An 18,173-nucleotide genomic window follows, 5' to 3' on the forward strand; every position below is an offset into this window, starting at 1 on the left:
CCAGCTGGGACTGTTACACAGGAAAAATTGTGCTCTTCTTAGAGGACCTTGCTTAGGATAGGCTGCCTAGTCAGTGCTCTGGTAGCCCAGTGTTGCTTGGTAGTTCAAGTAAACCAGTTCTTGGCCTGTTCTTACTTGCTCTCTTTTCAGTGGAACTCTCGAAAGTGGATTTCCTGAAGAATCGTTCTGGCAATGGCACTCGAATTTCATCTGTGCTGCTTCCTCACAGCCCCAGGCTTCGCTGCAACATAACAAATGGGAACGGGAATAGTGTCCTTTGGCAGAAGCAAACAGCAGGTTTTGTGGCTAGCTCCTTTGATAGGAAGAGGAGCAGGCCACTTCTTTTAAGCAATGTGGGAATGAGGAGGGACTTACCTTGCCCATATGTTTAGCACGTGCTTACTAAATTCCTCTTAAATCAACATATGGAACAAAAATACGGTGTGTCTATAGAACGGGCAAGAACAGACAAGACAGGCTATTAAAGACTGATGTTTACTGAAAAGGGGGAGAACCCTGTCTTCCTAAGCTTAAACATCATCCAAGTGAGTCCTTTGACTCTTATGTTTATATGGGCGTATTGTCTGGTTTTTTTAATGGAAGCAGAAATGATTCATACTTTTTAATTAAAATAGTAGTATATCTCAAAAACAGCCTTATCATTTAGGCTATTGGATATTGGGATTTTTCTGTCTTTTAGGTGGTTGTAGGTTAGATTCTGTTAGGTGACAGTGATTTGATAGTGGAAGAAAATCAGCTATTTTAAACTCCAGTCTGTGTCATAAAAACTTTTAGTGTTCAGCAGAGTTGCAATATATGCATCTAATTTTCATGCTTACTATGATAAAGCAATAAAGACAGTTATTTGTATATTTGGTGACTTCTTATTTTAAATTTGCAGGGAATGATGCACAGTGAGCTTGATGTTGGTTTTCTTAACAGTTAAGTGCTTAAAATGAAATGCAATCAAAGTAAGGCGGTAGTATGTTTGTGACGTTGAGAAATACTTATCACAAAGTACACTCAATATCAACACTTAAATATTTGTCAATCTAAGAACAGAGGAGGTGTGTCTGATGAGAGGGAGGCTTAAAACCAGGTGTTGGAGTTGAATTTAGGCCAGGTGGAGTAACATAAATGGGAAGGGGTGAGCAGAGTATTTCACAAGAGACTTGTCACTTACATTTTACAAGAGACTTGTGCATAGTGTTCAAATGATTTTTTATGCAGTGCTCTGAAATAGCTACGAAGTGCTTCAGTTTTTTCACATGTAGCATAAAAAAAAATCAGAACTGGGCTAATCCTTCTGTATCTAAGCTATAAACGTCCCTTGAATTAAGGTTTTTATGCATTTTGCTGTCTAAAATATAGATGGGGTTTTTCTTAAACCCGCTGAAATGAACTGCTCTTCAAGCTCACATAAAAGACCCAACTAATGCTAGTGCCTGTTATGCTTGCTGTCTCTGACAGTGCTACATTTGAAAAAGATCAGTTTGGGCTTGGTGCTGGTAACCTCGTTCCTTTTGCTCTGGCTGTAAAGCATGTTTTGTTTGCACCTGCCTTCAAAAGACCATGGGATTATATCAACTTCTTGCCAAGCCAGCATAATATTTTGTCAGGAAAATGGTACACTTTAGTCTACTTCCTAGGTTCTTCAAATCCTGAAGAGACGTGTGTGTAGCTCTTCCAACTCCTGTGGTTTTGTGATGTTGCTCTGAGCATCTCTAGTGGCTGTTCCTGGAAGTTAATTCTAAAGTTGTTTTTAATGAAAAGTTGGTAACAGTATCAGATGGGTTGATGTTGCTTTCAGATCTGGTTCACTTTCTTTCTGAAAGGTGTGGATGCTAGTACAGATACTGTTGAAGTCTGTCATCTGAAATAGATTGTATGTAGGTTACTTCCACCATTTCTGCTCCAGTACTTTGTCTGGGAAGCAGTTGATGTGACAAAAACAGAACGGAACAAAACCATCACAACAAAAAATGATCTTGAAAGTTTCAGGTAGGTCTTGTTTAAAGTCTTATTGTCTTATAAGAAGCCTTTTAAAGTGGCGTCTGTTGCTAGCAATTTTGGTCTTTCTGTGATACTTGTTACAAAACAACTGCTAGGAGGATAATCCTTACTATATCTACTACAACTTGTGTTTTTGAAATGTTAATTCAGGGAGACTTAGCAGTTGTGCATATTCTGAGTGTAAGCTTAAGCAAATCACAATTCTAAGAGTTTTATTCAATTCCATTGATGTTCCTTTGTTCTTGAAGTCTAAATCTCTCAGGTGTTAAAACTTCCATGGAATTTTATGCAGGGAATTTAATTGCTAAGAAGTTAGACTTGCTGTATAAAAGACAAGATGATGACAGTTAAGCTCACAGGCCTGCAAATTACTGTTGAAGTGCTGTGGTATTTCGCAGATAACTGTTATAAATTTACTTGCCTTCCAAGATCACCTTCTCAGAAGAGTCTATTCTTTACAGTGTTGGCTTTAATAGAAGAAAATTAGTTGTGGATAGGAAGTATTTATGGAAGAGGACATAATAAAGGGAGGGAGAAAAATTAAAAGATTTGTAACATTTCTGTGTTGTGTCCCTATTAACGTTACCTGTGCTTTGCGAGGGATACCCTAACTTGTATTCAACAATGTATCAACTTCTATTGAAATATTGGCATATTGCTGTTTCACTTTCTGTATATTGCTTTAAATCCTAGTTAGCAAGTATTTCTCAACTAGGTGATATAAAAGAAAATCCTGGCGTTTTTCTTAAAGACTAATCTCTGTTGTAGCAATCTCAGTTCTGTGGTTTGATGAGTTTTGGATCAAGATCAGTAGATCAAACAAGAAGAATCCCTAGGCTGTCTTCATAAGGTAAAGCCAGGCAGCATAGTTAGATTTCCTTAGGATTCTTGGCAATTCTAAACTCTCATCTTCCTTATGGCATGTCAGAAATTATTCTTTAAAATGAGGAATAATTTGACCTTTTATCTAGGAAAGTTGAATAATTACTATGTAGTGACTTTCATCTAGGAAAGTCTAAGTAATTGCTATGTAGTACAAAATAGCTCAGCTGACAGCTTCAAGTCCTTCCTAAAGGATTATAAACAGTCTGTTCACCTTTGTAATAGATATGGAGTATAAAGAATAAATAAGAAAATTGGTCAGCAGTGTTTGAAACAAAACTGATGGAAATTCAGAATTCCTGTTTTTAGGGAGATAGTGGTAGTTGATACTTCGTTCAGAATATTTATGACTACTTTGCATTCATGTGCCTAAGTGTGCTGCTGTTAGCAGATGTGCACAGAACATTCCTTATGCCATTACTGTAGATTCTTATTATGACATTTTTTCAAAGTTACTGTTGGAAGCCATGAGTTTTTTCGAAGTAAGTAATGGAAAATCTGGGCTAGAATCATTTGCCTGGGGACCAGGGATGCAGAAAAGCTCTGACAGGAGTCAACCTGTTTTCATTAGATATCAAAAGGTAATCAAAAGTTTGCACTGCATTCTACAGTGCGTAATTTTCTCAAAAGCAAATTTCATTTCTAATGTGAGAAAGGTGATCCAGAATCTGAAAGCAGATCTGGTTGCAACTTTCACATTTTAAAAAGCACTAGAGACTAGAAAGGTGTGGGAAAGCAAAAAGCAGACTTGTTTCATTTGTTAAGAACCTCAGTCAACTCTAATACTGTTCAAGTGCAATACAGATGTTTCTGCTTAGGATAGATGCATAGAGTGATAATGGATGCAGTGGAAATATTTTGAAGAAGAGCCCATGATACACAAGGACTTTAATTTTTGCCTTGTAGGAGCCCTACTTAGCCCTGTTTCAGTTCACAGTCTATAGTTATCCCAGTACAGGAGGAGAATCAGGCCTACAGTCCTCCTATCTCTGGGATGCAATTGTGTTTCTAAAAATCATTTACATTTAAATCCTTTTGAGATCTGTGTTTCATCTGAGAGTAGTAGGTTTCAAACTTTAGCTTGACTGCTTACCCAGCTAAGCTGGCAGGAGTTGTAGAGTTGTACCCAGCTGATCCCTGTCATGCTTCTGGACTTGTGCTTCAGTAACAGTATGAACATTTGAACAGGCCAGAACTGCTACTTGAGAAAGTTGCTTCACTAAAAAGCTTAGGCAAGTAAATTAAGCCAGTACAGTGGTTTTTTGTTGATGAAAGTGCTATTCCAATGTTGTGGAGAATCACGGAGTGTTGTAATCATGAGGCATATATTCCTTTTGCCTATATAGTTCTTGTGAATGTATTCTCTGCTAAAATTAGTTGTCTGTTGTGATTTGTGTGAGGTTGAGGGCAATAAGTTTACTGGTCAGTGACTGTGAAAGAAGGTAGCAGTGCCTTTGCTGTGGTTATGGTAAATAAGGACATGGTGTAGCTCAGGTCGTGATCAAAAGTAACCTTGGTAGCTTCTGCCCACTGAGTCATTCTGATACAGAAAAGCTTGTCAAAAGGGGCAGTGGCACTGATGGGAAGAAACATTCTGATCTGGGCAGGGATAGATTGAAGAACCACTGCACATCTTAAAGCTGAGCTCATGTAGGTTCCTTCTGTGTTAGAAGGCTTGCTAGAGTTTGTAATGTTCAATGTGGAATCCTACTGTGCTGTACCTCCCACAATGTTATTTAGTGCTGTTTTTCTGTTCTGCTTATCTGTAAGCATGGGAAGTACTTATGCTTTTACATCTGCCTATGTAAAAGCAGGTGTGGATAAAAGAGTAAGGCACTATGGGAAATGGGGAATCTGAGCTTTGCTAAAGGATGTGTTCATGTTTGGGTACTTTGTCTTTTGCATATAATAATAAATGCGTGTTCATTTTGGTATAAACTCAAACTAAAAAGGTAGCGTTGAGAGCACCAAAGAAGCTGTGCTGTTGTACTGTTTGTACAGTGACCTTTGAACCAGGAGCAGAAGTACCAATCTTTTGATTACTCCTTAGAGCTCATTCATTCAGAATGGGCAGGTACATATGCAGTTTGATCTGGTGATCCTGGGTGTATTATGATCAATGCCTGTTAAGTTTTGCTTCCATCTGAGGTGGTGCTCCCTGCAGAAACACTGTAGGCTGTGTAGTTTCAGTCGTTCACATTGAGCACGGATGCGTTGGCATACTTTGGAATTGTGCAGTACGGTGGCTTTTTATTCATAACTTTAAACACTTTATTTCTTTTGACATTCAGCTAGAGAACCTGCTTATTGAACTAACAACAGAAATGTGCAGATTGAGGACAAATGCCCATCAAGTGTGAGGGGAAGGAAAAACATGAGGAGTTAAATTCACTTGTTTTATTCTACTGTGTAGGATGCGTGGTATTAAAGTGATGCCTTTTGAGGGAGAGCAGACTGGAGGGAAATGACATGAAGGTAGCAGCCCTGGGAAGGAGCTGTCCTGGTAATTGAGGACCTAAGGCCAAATAGGGTCTGCCTATTCCTTCTGTAAGGGAATGAGTTAGCATGTGATATCCTTTGCCATTCAGAAGATGGAAATGTACCGAGCTGCTTACACAAGCTTTGGGATCAGGCTAACTATATGGCCAGCTCCCTTAGGCACGAGATACGTGGTTTGAGGAAAGAATTAGGATCTTATTCTGTAAACTGTTTTTTCATAGTTCAAGAACTGAGTTTTATGCCACTATGTAGTGACCTGCATACTACAGAGTTGTCATGTGCCAAAGGTGTGGTACAGTTTTATTGCCCCTAGTGTTTGAGATATTGGTAAGATTCACTCATACTTCCTGTCTTCTTTTTTTCCTGTTTCTCTATGGCAAGTGAGTTTCTTGCCAAGAAATGTTTTGGATTTTCTTGTGTTTTTCCTCCTCTCTAGATCCACCAGGGTCAGAAGTGTGCACAGTACTGCGAGAAAATTCATCACCTTAATCCACAAGCTGATGATGTAACCTTTTAACTAATAGGCATAACCTATTTCATTAATAAACAGTGATCATACCTGTTAGTTCAAATTCAGTCTTAGTTCAAGCAGACTCTTCATCTGAGTAAAGGATAATGGTGTGTTAGTCCAGTTGTTCCCTTTGATAATTTTTATTTGAACCAGGTAGATTAATCAAACAAATCATCAAACAAAAGCAGTTGCTATGGTAGACAACCTGGAAGGTTTAGCCAGCTCTTCAGTCTTAGTCTGGCGGAGTAAAAATGGAAGTAACTAAATATTCCCTGGTGTTATGCATGTCCAGTCTAGTGTTATGTTGTGTATTAACTGCTGAGCTCATTCTGATTTTGAGCCCTTCTAACTTGTACAGTATGTGGTGAGCAGTTTTCCTTCTTCTCTTAACTACTGTGGATACTTGTGGTAAACTGGCTGCTGCTTCCTCCGTGAATGCTCATCTTTGTCATGCCAAGAGACCTGCTAGCAACTCCCTCTGTATGTCCTGCATGGAGCACCTGTTTTCAGTGTTCTGCTGTTGTGTTCAGGCTTGGTAAATGTATTGTTCAGCAGTTCTGCTGCTCTTAGTGCAGCAAGCACTGATAGAACAAAGTGTGCTGAATGATTTAAAGGACAGAGGCGCAACAGAACCCCAGTTTTAAAAATGAAAAATTCCTGTGATCTGTATCTTGACTTTGTTCCTGATCAAAATGTTACCTTTGGATGTTGTAAACTGTTCATACTCTTATTAGTACTTTGTAACTGAAGTCTGTCTGGAAGAAGAGGTTATAACTGTGATTTTATTTTGGAAACTCTTCAAGACAGAAATCCTTATTACTTGTATGAAATCACAGGATATTTGTATCAAGACTGGGCCCCTTGGCAGAGTGACAGTAGATTCAATATTTAATTGCAGCTTCCCATTGATTCTTAAACCTTCTGTGTTTCAATAACACTTGCTTTATTAGTTTGGTTTCCACTTTGAACTTTGGAGTTTGAGGAAAGCCGAATGCTTCCTAGTTTAACATAAAACATGTTGTGTTGCTATGCTTTCAAGATGGAGTTTCCCCTTTTTTCTAAATTTGTGTTCATTTGTAGAAGTGGTGGGTATTTTTTTAACCTTATAAAATGTAGGGAGCTAAAATTATTTGGGAGAGGTGCAGAAAAACGCAGAAGAGCTATTTCAGAAGACTATTCTGATTCTCTATCCATAGTAAAATGCTGGTATGTGTTTGAAGTCTAACATTTCTCCTGGTAATGTTTTGCAACTGCTTATAAGAGCAGTCTTAGTGTGGTGGGTTTTTTATTTCCTATGTATGCACACTAGCTTGTGGTGAATACTGTGTGTATGTGATTTTAATCTAATTTTTACAATGCACGGCAAGTGAACTTTTGGGCCATTTTCCCTGATAGAACAGAGACAACTGTTTCTTCTATTTGTAATATAATGCAAAAGAGCATGTGTGCAAATACTGTTACTTAAAAATATTTCCTTAAATACTCTTAAGAACTGACAGCTTTTATAATTTTTAGGTTTTTTGATCACTAATGTGAGTACTAAAATGAAACGAATGTTATTATTTAGTGAAACTGAATAATCTGATGAGAAGCTTTCCCAAAACACTTGTGTCTCTTCTTAAATATGAATTAAATTGGCATGACTCACAGGAGCACCTTTCAACATTAAGGTCTATTCTAACCAGCATTTAAGTAGCAGGAGTAGATTTGAATCTTTCTAGAAAGGGTGATACAGCTAAACAAAGGAGATAGTTATTTTGTTGTAATTTTTTGGGCTTTTTATTTTTTTGTTTAAGTAGTGAAAACTCCAAAGAGAAATTCTGATAGGTCATATTGTTTTACCTGAAATAATGAAGACTCTTATTTTCAGAGCTGATAGAAAATGTGTCTGAAGTATGTATCACAAATATGAGTTTTAATTCTTTTGGAGGGGAACTTTGTCGGTAGAAGGGAACAATATGAAATTGTTGGTTATGTTGTCAATCGTTACATCACTTACTCGGAAATAGAATGGATTAAAATTATATTGGCTGGAAAAATGATCAATAAAAGAGCTTTAAACTGAGCCAATTGAAAAAGTGACTAGATATTAAGGAAAGGTTCAGCCATTTTTAGAGTTCGCTAATCCTTGTGGCACATTATCTTCAAAATTGACACAGCCAAGGGGTATTCAAACTGTAATGGGGTACTCATAGAAATATAAAAACCATTTCCAAAGCGCACAAAGATGATCCATATAGAAGGAATTGCTGTATGATTTGATGTCTTAATGTCAAAGCAGAGAGATTTAGCCTACTGGTTTGAAATTATTTCTACCTGAGTTAGAGAAATATGGAGCTGGAAGGTAATGCAAAACTGCTTGTCTGTTTTGAGCATTGAATAATTGCAGACAGGAAAATAAAGACAGGATTATTTTGTTTAAGAAGTTTGAAATATGGAGCTCTGGAATAACATTTCAAGCAATAACTTGTTTGTTTGGTATTTTTCTGGTATTTTAAGGTTTAGGAGTTCAGAGGAACAATGTTTTAGAATTATTCTTGACACATACATGGTATGTCACTGGGTGAAGTCACACCTTGATCCTAGACTTAGAAAAAGTTACAGGTCTGTTAGCTGACATTGAAAATTCTTGAGTTGTAAAATTATTGAAAACTTGTTTTGAGATCATATTTTCTGATAGCAGTGCTTCTACTATTGTTTCTTACTCTGGTAGCAGTATATTATCCAGCTGATGTATTTGTTTTAGTAGGAGAAAAAATCTGATGGAAAGCATTAGGTTATCCTCTTACAGAACACATCTTTGTAAGACAGATATTGGAAATGTTACTACTTCTCTTTTGGGTTTAGTCTGCTTGTGGCTTGGTGGATGAGGAGGAGAAAAGTACTTTACAGGGAGAAGCATTCTTGTTTCTGCAGAAGCTGCTACCTTGGAGGTATATGTCATAGTGCACAGTCCCTGAATCCTGTGGGTGAATGGTATTGATGCTTTGTAGCATCACACTGAGAAACGAGCTGCTTACTGGTTAATTGGGATCATTCTTGTTTCTGCTGCTGCAGCTTTACAGCTCCTTAAAGTTACATTGGAATTTTACTTTTTCATCTCTAAAATCACATTATCTGTACATTCAAAAATAGATTATGGCATTACAGTCGTTCTGTTAAAAATGTCACCTTAAAATATTAGGAGGAACATAGAGCTGCAGAAAGGTTCAGAGGTGGCTTTTATAGCAAGGAGGAAGAGGACTCTCAAGTGTGTATGAGTGATGAATGAAGTGAAGGCATGAATGTTACGAAAGGGCTGAATAGTATTTATTACTCTCACCTCTGGTACAAGGGTACATGTTTTAACTTTGTAGCATAAGTAGATGGTAAGTTGTTCTTTGAACTCTATTAGAATGTGAGCTTGATAGACTGTTTTCCAGGCGGCCAACTATTGCATGGTTGAGGTCTCAAACCCGTTTTGAGGAGGAGCCTTGGGAAATATATGTTCAGATAAAAAATATTATTTTAATAATTCCTAATATAATGTTTTGTTTTGTAGAATAAGAATTTATCACTCTTACAAATATAGTTGCATATTCTAAGAACTGTCAAGAAAGCCTTTGAACCAAGAATGCTGATGTAATATATTGAAATACCTCAGGCATGTTGGAGTATGTGAGAACTTTGCATCTGTGACTGAAGCATGTGGGGGGATTTGGTAAGAGATTAGGTTCTGGACAAAAGAAAGAAGGGTGTATTCAGAAGAGGAATTACTGAAGAAGTTAAGGAGTGGCCTTATTAACTCAAGTGAATTGAGGTTATGTGGTAAATAAATGCAGATTGATTAACAGTTGTAATTGCATATGCAGCTGATAAATTGCTGCAGTTGCATTTTGCTTACTTGTCTTGTACAGCACCAGTCATGCTAAACGAAATAGCATCATGTATAAAATGTACTTCAATTTTTGGTTAACAGTAACAATCACTAACTTCAGAGGGATTTCATGGAAATCCTATAGTGTGAGTTAAAATAAAGAGTTTCAAAGATTGCTACATTTTTGTGATAGGTATTTTTGAAGAGGTGATTGGTATTCTTGGTCATTGTAACCACTATGTATTTGTGAAGGAGAGGCAAACATTGACAAATCATCTGGCTTCCTTAACAAATTCAAGGTGTAATTTATGTAAATATGAAGTTGCCCGAATATGAGATAGACTTTCCCAGCATCACAATCCCAGTAAAATCAAACCACCACCATAGCCTCTACTTAATTTCTGGGCTGCCTAGCATATCTAGAATTTCAGGTGACAGTTTTCCGTTTGCATTTTTGCAGGCATGGAAATGTTGCACATGTGTTTGTTTTGTGACTTTCATGAGTGCTAAAGTATGTTAGTCAGGTGTACTGAAAGCTACTCCCTCTTGTACCTTGTGTTTGTACCCACCTTCCAATCTAAAACCACTACTCGGTCAAGATTTCATGTGTGCTGAATAACATCGACCCTGGAGTCTGTAATTATCCTTGTCTGGGTAACTAACAATCAAACTAGGTGTTTAATTCTATTTTAGGCTGTTTACATTAAATGTTTAGTGTGCTGGGTGTGTTTGTTTGAGTTAATGAATGAAATACATAAAACTTTAAAGTTTGTAGCTTGATAATCCAGTAAGCAATGGCTGTGAATTTGGACCTATAGAATGAAATCATAAAATGCTGTAGGGCTTGGTATGCAAGAGTCTTCAGCATCTGCTTGTATCAGCTTTAATTAATCTTATATCTGAATACAGTATTTGGATGTCTTTGAAAACCAGTCCCTGTGTTTGGGTGATTTTGGTTTGGTTTAGTTTTTTTTCCATTTGCTGTATCAGAAGAAGCCAAAGGTCTTATTGGGTTGGTAACATGCTTAATTTTTTTCTGAGCTGAGGCACACGGACAAACTTGTTTGCAAAGTTGCAGAGAGTCAAGCCTTCTTCATTTAGGAAGTGTTTTCATTGTCCCTCTGTTTTATACATCATTTGTTGGTTGTCAGTGTAGGAGTGTGGATCTTAACCATTGCCACCTGTAGGAGCAGAGAAAGGGACTTCAAACTTCCTTTCAAAACTAAGGTGAAACAGATCAACATTTGTCTGCTGACAAGAGTGCTACTGAAGTTCATGCAGTTAATAAAAATCACATTCTTTTACAAATAATTAGGTTTTTTCTTAAAAAATTATTTTTTTGTTTCTTATCCGTATTCACTTACATTTGACTAAGGTTGGGAACCCTGTTTTGTAAGTTGGTCCTTGGTTTCTTTTGTATCCTGCATTTCTCCTAAATGAGAAATCTAGCCATGAATTTGATCTAATATGTCAGCCTTTATATTTCTATTATATTTCCTGTTTATAACTAAATTATAAATATAACTCTGATCAGTTTGAGCATGGTTGTGGATCAGCAGTCAAGATATTGTCAATCAATCTGCTCTTGGATGGGCAACTCTTGATATTTTGTGGATACCTATATGCATGGGAGTGCATGAGCTCTCAGTGTGTCATCTCACTCTTGTTAATAGAACATGCTGAGTTGTAGAGCTTTGTTATATGTATTAGTGGTGAGTAAAAGAGAGGTCTCCTTTTTTAAATTGTCCACTAAAAGGTAAAACCTTCAAATTATTTCAAAGCAATTGAGTTATAAAGCAAGAGTTCAGCAAATGGCAAGTACAGTTTTGTTTTTAAGGAAATAGCTGTGAAATTTGTTGACATACAAAAATCTAGTATAACCTAAATGCTACTATACTGCATTATCAAATGCAGAATTAGGGCAGAGGTTAATAGATGTCTCTGTTATTTGTCTTAATATGGACCATGTTTTTATCTTAGCTATTGCAGTGTTGTCATAAAGCTACAATGTTGGTATACCTTTTTAGTGTTTTCAGACCCTAGAGTGAATTAATTTTTTTTTCTTTTTTTCTTGACAGTCAAGGATCCCTTTAGTGAAGAACTCAAAAAAATACAAGTAAGTAAAACCACTTAATGTTGAGATTTTAATCTGTCAGATGATTGTATACAAACAATATAGATGTATTCAGAAGGATGCAGTTGTAGTAAAATTTGCAGGAAGTAAATGCACTTCTTGTAACTGGTATTTAAAAATTTTTTTCATCTTGGGCAATATAAATAAGATTACAAGATTTGGCTGTGGCATGCTGGTTGTTTCATACACAATGAAAATAGTACATAATTTCTGTTGTAGAAAGAAAAGAGTATTGGAGATTTTGAGACTAAATTTAACAGTTTTTCACTTACTGGTAACATTTGGCTTTTCAACCTTGAAAGCACAGCTGGTAAGAGATGGTTGACGTGAAACCCAAGGATCTAATTTAGTGTTATAGAAGAGCAAAGGTTAAAGTCCTTCAAAATAGATTTTAAAATTTGTCTCTTTCACTTTGTTTCCATTCTGTTACTTGTTCTTGTATTTACTTTTTTTGTCTGAAGTATCAGGCTAACAAGTTTTGAGATGTCACTGTTGAAGCTATCTGTATTATCCTTAGTGCTGCAGCATGCGTTCAGGTGGTTCTCTCTTCTGACTTGAATTGTAAACATAGTGATCTGCTTTTGCTAGACATATATAAGCAAGTATTGCAAGATAATTGTGGAGGCCTTGGAGGGGGTGGGTTTTTTTGGTTTACTGTGTGGGATTTGGTGTTTTTGTTTGGTGGATTGATGGGTTTTGTGTCTAGGATTGAACTCTCTGAACGTGAGTAATTGCATATTAAGCAGGTGGCTCTGGCTGGTTTCTTGGATAGAAAATGTTTCTGGATCTCTTGAACAAATTAAATTTCTCGAGGCAGATTCTGGGGATTCTTTCAAAATGACTTTACTAGTGTGGAGAGAATACATTTTGTTCACTGGACTTGGCCTGAGAGCCTTGTCTATATGTTATTTACTCCTGTTTCTACTGCACTGTTCCATAGTAATCCTTTTCCATGCTTGATTGTTTGTTAGCTACAAAGGTTATACTGCTCAGTTGCTTCTTTTATGTGGTCCAACTGTTAAATAGAAAAAAAATGGTCACAGTAATATTTCTCGTGTTCATCTCAGTGTAGCTATTGGTGAAGTCATGGGTGTACCTACTGGCAAGTAAATTTAACTTGATGTACTGCTGGTGGTGTGTGTGTGCTGGAAGACTGATTTTCCTCTTCTGCCATTCAGAGTGTTCTCCAGCCAGGAAATGAGTCAATAAGATTGGTTAGTTTCCTGAGGAGTATCAACTACATCAACTTAATCGCAGTGATGGTTTTCTAGTACCAGAATAGGGAGAGATGATGCTGGTAATTGGTGCTGTTGGGAAATAATTTGTCCATTGTTTGATCGATGAAAGAAGTATTTTGCTTTTCTGGTAGCAATTTTCTCACAAGAAAAAAAATTGGACTATTCACATTTTAAAAATATGTCAATAATGCTGGTGCATCAGGGAATTAAGCCTACTATAGTTACTTTTTTTTTTTTTTCAAAATTAGTATAATCAGCATATGCACAAACTGGAAAATTACTTTTTTGAGTATTTTTTTGAATGAAGGCTCTAGTCCTAGACATTTGATAAAACTTCAACCTTTCAGAATAGCCTTCAGTGTACATAATTGTGTATGTAATTGCATGTTCTTTGTCTTCGTGTTTTGAATAATTCCTTCTAAATATAAAATGCTCCTGGTTATATTTAAATAAATTTCTTGATATCTTGATAAGTTTAACTCCTCTGTAAGTAGCAATTAGATGACATCTCATATTCATGCTTCTTTTGGGAATTAGGCCTTTTTGTTTTATGGTGTATGCAGGAAGTATCAACAATATAGTTCACAGCTTTCTGGTGTGCTTTCTTTTGGCTTTTTGTTTGGTGAGGGTGGTTTATTTGGTTGGTTTTTTTTAAATTAAATTACTGTAATTGGAAGGTGGACAACAAAATTCTTCCTTAGCTTGAATTTTATGCTGGAATGTGACCAGATGGTACTTTAGTGTGGCTTGCATAAAATGTCACAGCACATTTATAAAGAATAAAACTTTTATTTTTACACAGTAGCTATCAAAAAAAACCGCCCCAAACAAAACAGATTTCTTTTGAGTCATTTCAGTACTCTCTCAGTAGTAATCAAAATACTACTGAGATTCTCTTGGTTTGAACTGGCAGATCCATCAGAGTCCAAGCTGCAATCTAGTTCAGCTTCAGTCAAGATCTGAAAATTCAGTGTAGTGTATATTTGGATTCAGAATCTCTTGCCTGCATCATTGTTGGTGTGTGAGACATTACAGCTTCCTACCTGCATATTTAAACCGTGGGGTTTTTCCTCATGGTAATTGAAGATTTTGGGGATAAAAGGAAAAAAGTACGTCTGTACTACTGCTTGTTTTAACATAAATATGTTTTTCTCATTCTAGGAAGATGAAATAAGTCTCATGATGAAGAGCTTGTATGCACTTCATGATAAATTGGCACAAGTAGCAGGTAACACTTAAAAAATACTGTGATGTAACATTATGGCAACATAAAAGTCCCTGCTCAGATAGTGATTTACAATAACTGGGTCTCTGATAGCCATTTAGAGCTCCATTTTGGGGAACTTGAAATCCTGTTTCTAATTCACTTACACTGTCTTTTTCCACCAGTGTTGCACTTTTTGCTGCAATGTTTGCTAATGAGATAGGCTCTTGAATATTGTGATCCTGTGTGGTTTTTGACCTGATGCCTGAATACTTTAGCAATCTCATTTTGTTAAAAGGCTTAAATTAAATTTACTATATGTGAAGAGGACTGTGTGGGTTTCTTAAAGGTTGTTAATTCACAGTGGTGAAAATAAAATATTTTGCGACTGTGTTAAAACGGTTACTAATAAAGTGAACAGTAATGGTTGAACAAGATTGCCTTGTTAGATAAAATGTCCAACGTAACCATATGACTTATACAGTAATGAAAAGTGCTGCATATAGTAATGTGTCAGATTTGGTGTTTAGGGATAGTATTATTGAATATTCAAAGTAAAAAATAGGGTGGTTTTATCTAGAGTCGTAAGGAACACAGCTTTAAACTGCACACATAGGAAATGGTGAAGTTAAGGCTGTGATTATAACTTTAGCATCTGGTAAATGAGAGTTACAGCTGAGTCTGTGTCATGACTATTAAGCCATTTTTATCATCCTTGCATATTTAACCCATCATGTGTTCAGGAGGTCTTACTGGTGTTTGTGCCAACTATTTGTTTGGCATCAGCAAGTTTTACCAAGAAGGCTTTTCCATTATTATCAGGTGCTACAGACATTTTGCAAACATGAAAAAAATGTGGAAACAGCTCTGTGTCAGATACAAAGCCAACAGTGTAATATGTCAGGGCTGTATAGGAAATGTGTGAGAAATTTGAGCAGCTCTGTAATACCCTGTATATTGCAACACTAATCTATCTTCATGCAGAAACATTTTGTCTCCACAGCATTTATGGTGTCTGCTGTGAATAAAATAGATGTTTGGACAAGCCCCACATATTTTGGTTTGTTTACATCAGAGAATCCCAGAATGGGTCAAGTTGGAAGGAACCACAGTGGGTCATCTGGGCCAACCTCCTTGCTCAAGCAGGATCATCCCAGAGCACAGGGCATAGGGTTGCATCCAAATGGTTCTTGAACATCTCCAGCAAGGGAAGCATTCCACATGCTTTCTGGACCATCTGTTCCAGTGCAGTCACCCACACAGTAAAGAATTCTTCCTCATGGTCAGGTGGAACTTCCTGTGCATCAGTCTCTGCCCATTGTCTCTTGTTCTGTTGCTGAGTACCAGCAAGAAGAGCCCAGCTCCATCCTCTTGACATCCTCCCTTCAGATAATTATAGCATTGGTGAGGTTCCCTCTCAGCTGTCTCTTCTCATGGCTGAGCAAGTCCAGCTCCCTCAGTCTTCCTCATTAGAGTGATGCTTCAGTCTCTTTATCATCTTTGTCTTCTGACACAGACTACTATAGCCGAGCGTTCCAGGGGATTGTTGCTTTTCCTTGCTTAGATCACTGTCATGCTGCTTCCCTCTCTTTTGAAGAGTGTAACAGCTTGCTGTTTGTTCAGTGTGTCATCTGGCCCTCCAGGGGCCACACAATGTACTAAATGGGTAAAAAGGTTTGGCACATAATTTCTACATCCATGAAAGAAAGGGAGTTTTCTTTACTAGCTGGGGCTTACTTCAGTGTACAGATCTTTACCTGTCTGCCTTATGAAGAAGAATTTGTATGCTCCAAGACAGCTGCTAGCTTCACTAGGTCTCAAAGATGCATTTTTCTCTGTAAGTCTGTTTCTGGCCAGAAGGATCTTCAAATGCTTCCTTTTGAAAAATAGAACTATCCTGTCTGGTTAGGTGGTGCTCCAGACTGGAGCTGTAATGTGAAATTACCTGGTTGCTCAGTAGAGTAGCTTTCATACAGTCTGAAGAAGGACCTAATCCATCTTTACTTAGACAGAAATTCTCTTTAATGCTAAGTTTCTCAAGATATGAGGAAGATGTCTGCCATCCATTTTTGAATACTGTATTGATGTAGACCTGGCACACACTCCGGAAGCAGTTTAAAAGGCATAAAACAGAGAAAGCTGCAAGGGAGATGCAGGATTTAAGAGTGTTGATCTTGTGCACAGTGCACCACTTCAAAAGAGAAGTTAAAGAATACAGATTTACACAAAGTGGTGCCTTTCAGGTCTCTCTGTCACATACTTGGAAAAGTTTCTCTCGTTTCATACTTGGCTATGAGTCATTTGTTCATGTTATAACTATTAATATTAAAAAGACAGGCTGGAAACTTGAAGCATTCTGTTCTGTTAAGCTTTATTCAACATCTTGACTACCATAAAGATGGTCCCCTCAAAATTTGGTTTCTAGCTCTGTTTAATAAAACAGACTCATTACTTTTACTGATCTACTTTCTTACCTTGTCAACTTCAAATGGAGGGCAAGTGATGGGGCTTTTATTATAGAAGATAGAACATTAATTTTTTTAAGGAAGAAAATGTCAGAGTAATAGTTTGTTAATTTTGAGTTAATATACCATGTTGCAATTGTAGACACCTATTCTGGACTGTCTTGCTCCAATATGTTGTCAAATTATTTCATTATCCAATATAGAAATGGGTTGCCTTTAATGCATCACTCTTCTCAGAATTACTGGGCTGCCAAACCTATAGTGAGTTATTTTTGCCTCACAGGAAACTCAGAACCTGATAGCAGATAGTGCTTCTCCCTTGAGTTGAAATTTGTGTTCCCATGTTCTTATCTTGAACGGTTTAGCCATTCTTCAAAACAGCAACTTTTTATAAACAGTATATATTTCAGTACCAACACTTTCTGCTAAAACAAAATACCTGCTTTTTTAAAATTAGAGTTGCTTCAGCATATGTTAATTACTGGATATTTTGGTCCTTCATGGAGAGACTTCAAGAGATCACATCCATTTTCAGTCAGACTTGCAAAATGAATAAATCTAACCACTATAGTCACAAGAAGCCTTCAGCCACCCATGGGTATGACCCTTTCTTGTAGATAAATGATTTTTTAGGTAGCCACTTCTCTTGCCTGGCATTCTTCAGTGTGACAGTCTATCAGGTTTAGACAGTTTCCTTCTTTTCACTTGAAAAGAAGGGTCCTTGAAGATGCAGGGGTGAATTAGGCTTTCATATGTAATAAGGCTTCCTGATAAATCCATGGCTGGAAGAAAAACCTGGCAAACCACCTAATATTATTTAATATTAATTTCAAGTATCAGTTACTATATCTGGTGGCTGCCGCAGGCTCTCTGTTCTGTCACTCTCCTAATCTTTGATTTTTCAGGAGATTGATACTGTGCTGTTTCCAACCAGTGATTAAACAGCTGTTTGGCAAGTTCTGGTGTTCTGCAGCGTTGTTGAGCTGTTGAATTTGCCTTTAGAAGATCAGGCATTCTTACTTGCTCTTGGTCTTCTGCTTTTCTTGAGCTGTCCACTTTAGTGTTCTGCTGCAAGTAGCCTGAAAACATGAGACTTACTGAACAAATGTCTTGTACCCTGCTTGCAGTTTGTATTGGTGGCCATATCATATCCAGCTATAAGCTAGAGATCTGTGCTAAATCCATGTCTTCTTTGAAATACTAGATTTCCACTGCATTCTGCTACCAAGTAAGAAAATTATTTACAGAGTAAAGCAAATACTTCAAAATTTTAAATATTTCTGTTGCCTGTATATGCTGCAGCTCATAAGTTAAATGCCTAAATGAAAGTCAATTTCAAATATTCTAGCTTGCATGGAAAAGAAGATCTGA

General features: G+C 37.0%; 1 protein-coding gene across 1 annotated transcript in view; it reads left to right on the forward strand.

Annotated features, from left to right (window-relative positions):
- Positions 1 to 18,173, forward strand: part of LEMD3 (LEM domain containing 3) — a 41,122-nt gene that overhangs the window by 3,316 nt on the left and 19,633 nt on the right. The window contains exons 2-3 of the mRNA XM_054275603.1: positions 11,840 to 11,877; positions 14,295 to 14,361. Of these exons, the coding sequence (XP_054131578.1) occupies positions 11,840 to 11,877; positions 14,295 to 14,361 (105 nt within the window). The remainder of the gene's footprint in view (positions 1 to 11,839; positions 11,878 to 14,294; positions 14,362 to 18,173) is intronic.

This window comes from Melozone crissalis, unplaced genomic scaffold (genome assembly GCF_028551555.1).
Source record: "Melozone crissalis strain CALT ecotype California unplaced genomic scaffold, PUWL_Pcris_2 ptg000004l_1, whole genome shotgun sequence".
In the NCBI taxonomy this organism is placed as follows: domain Eukaryota; kingdom Metazoa; phylum Chordata; class Aves; order Passeriformes; family Passerellidae; genus Melozone; species Melozone crissalis.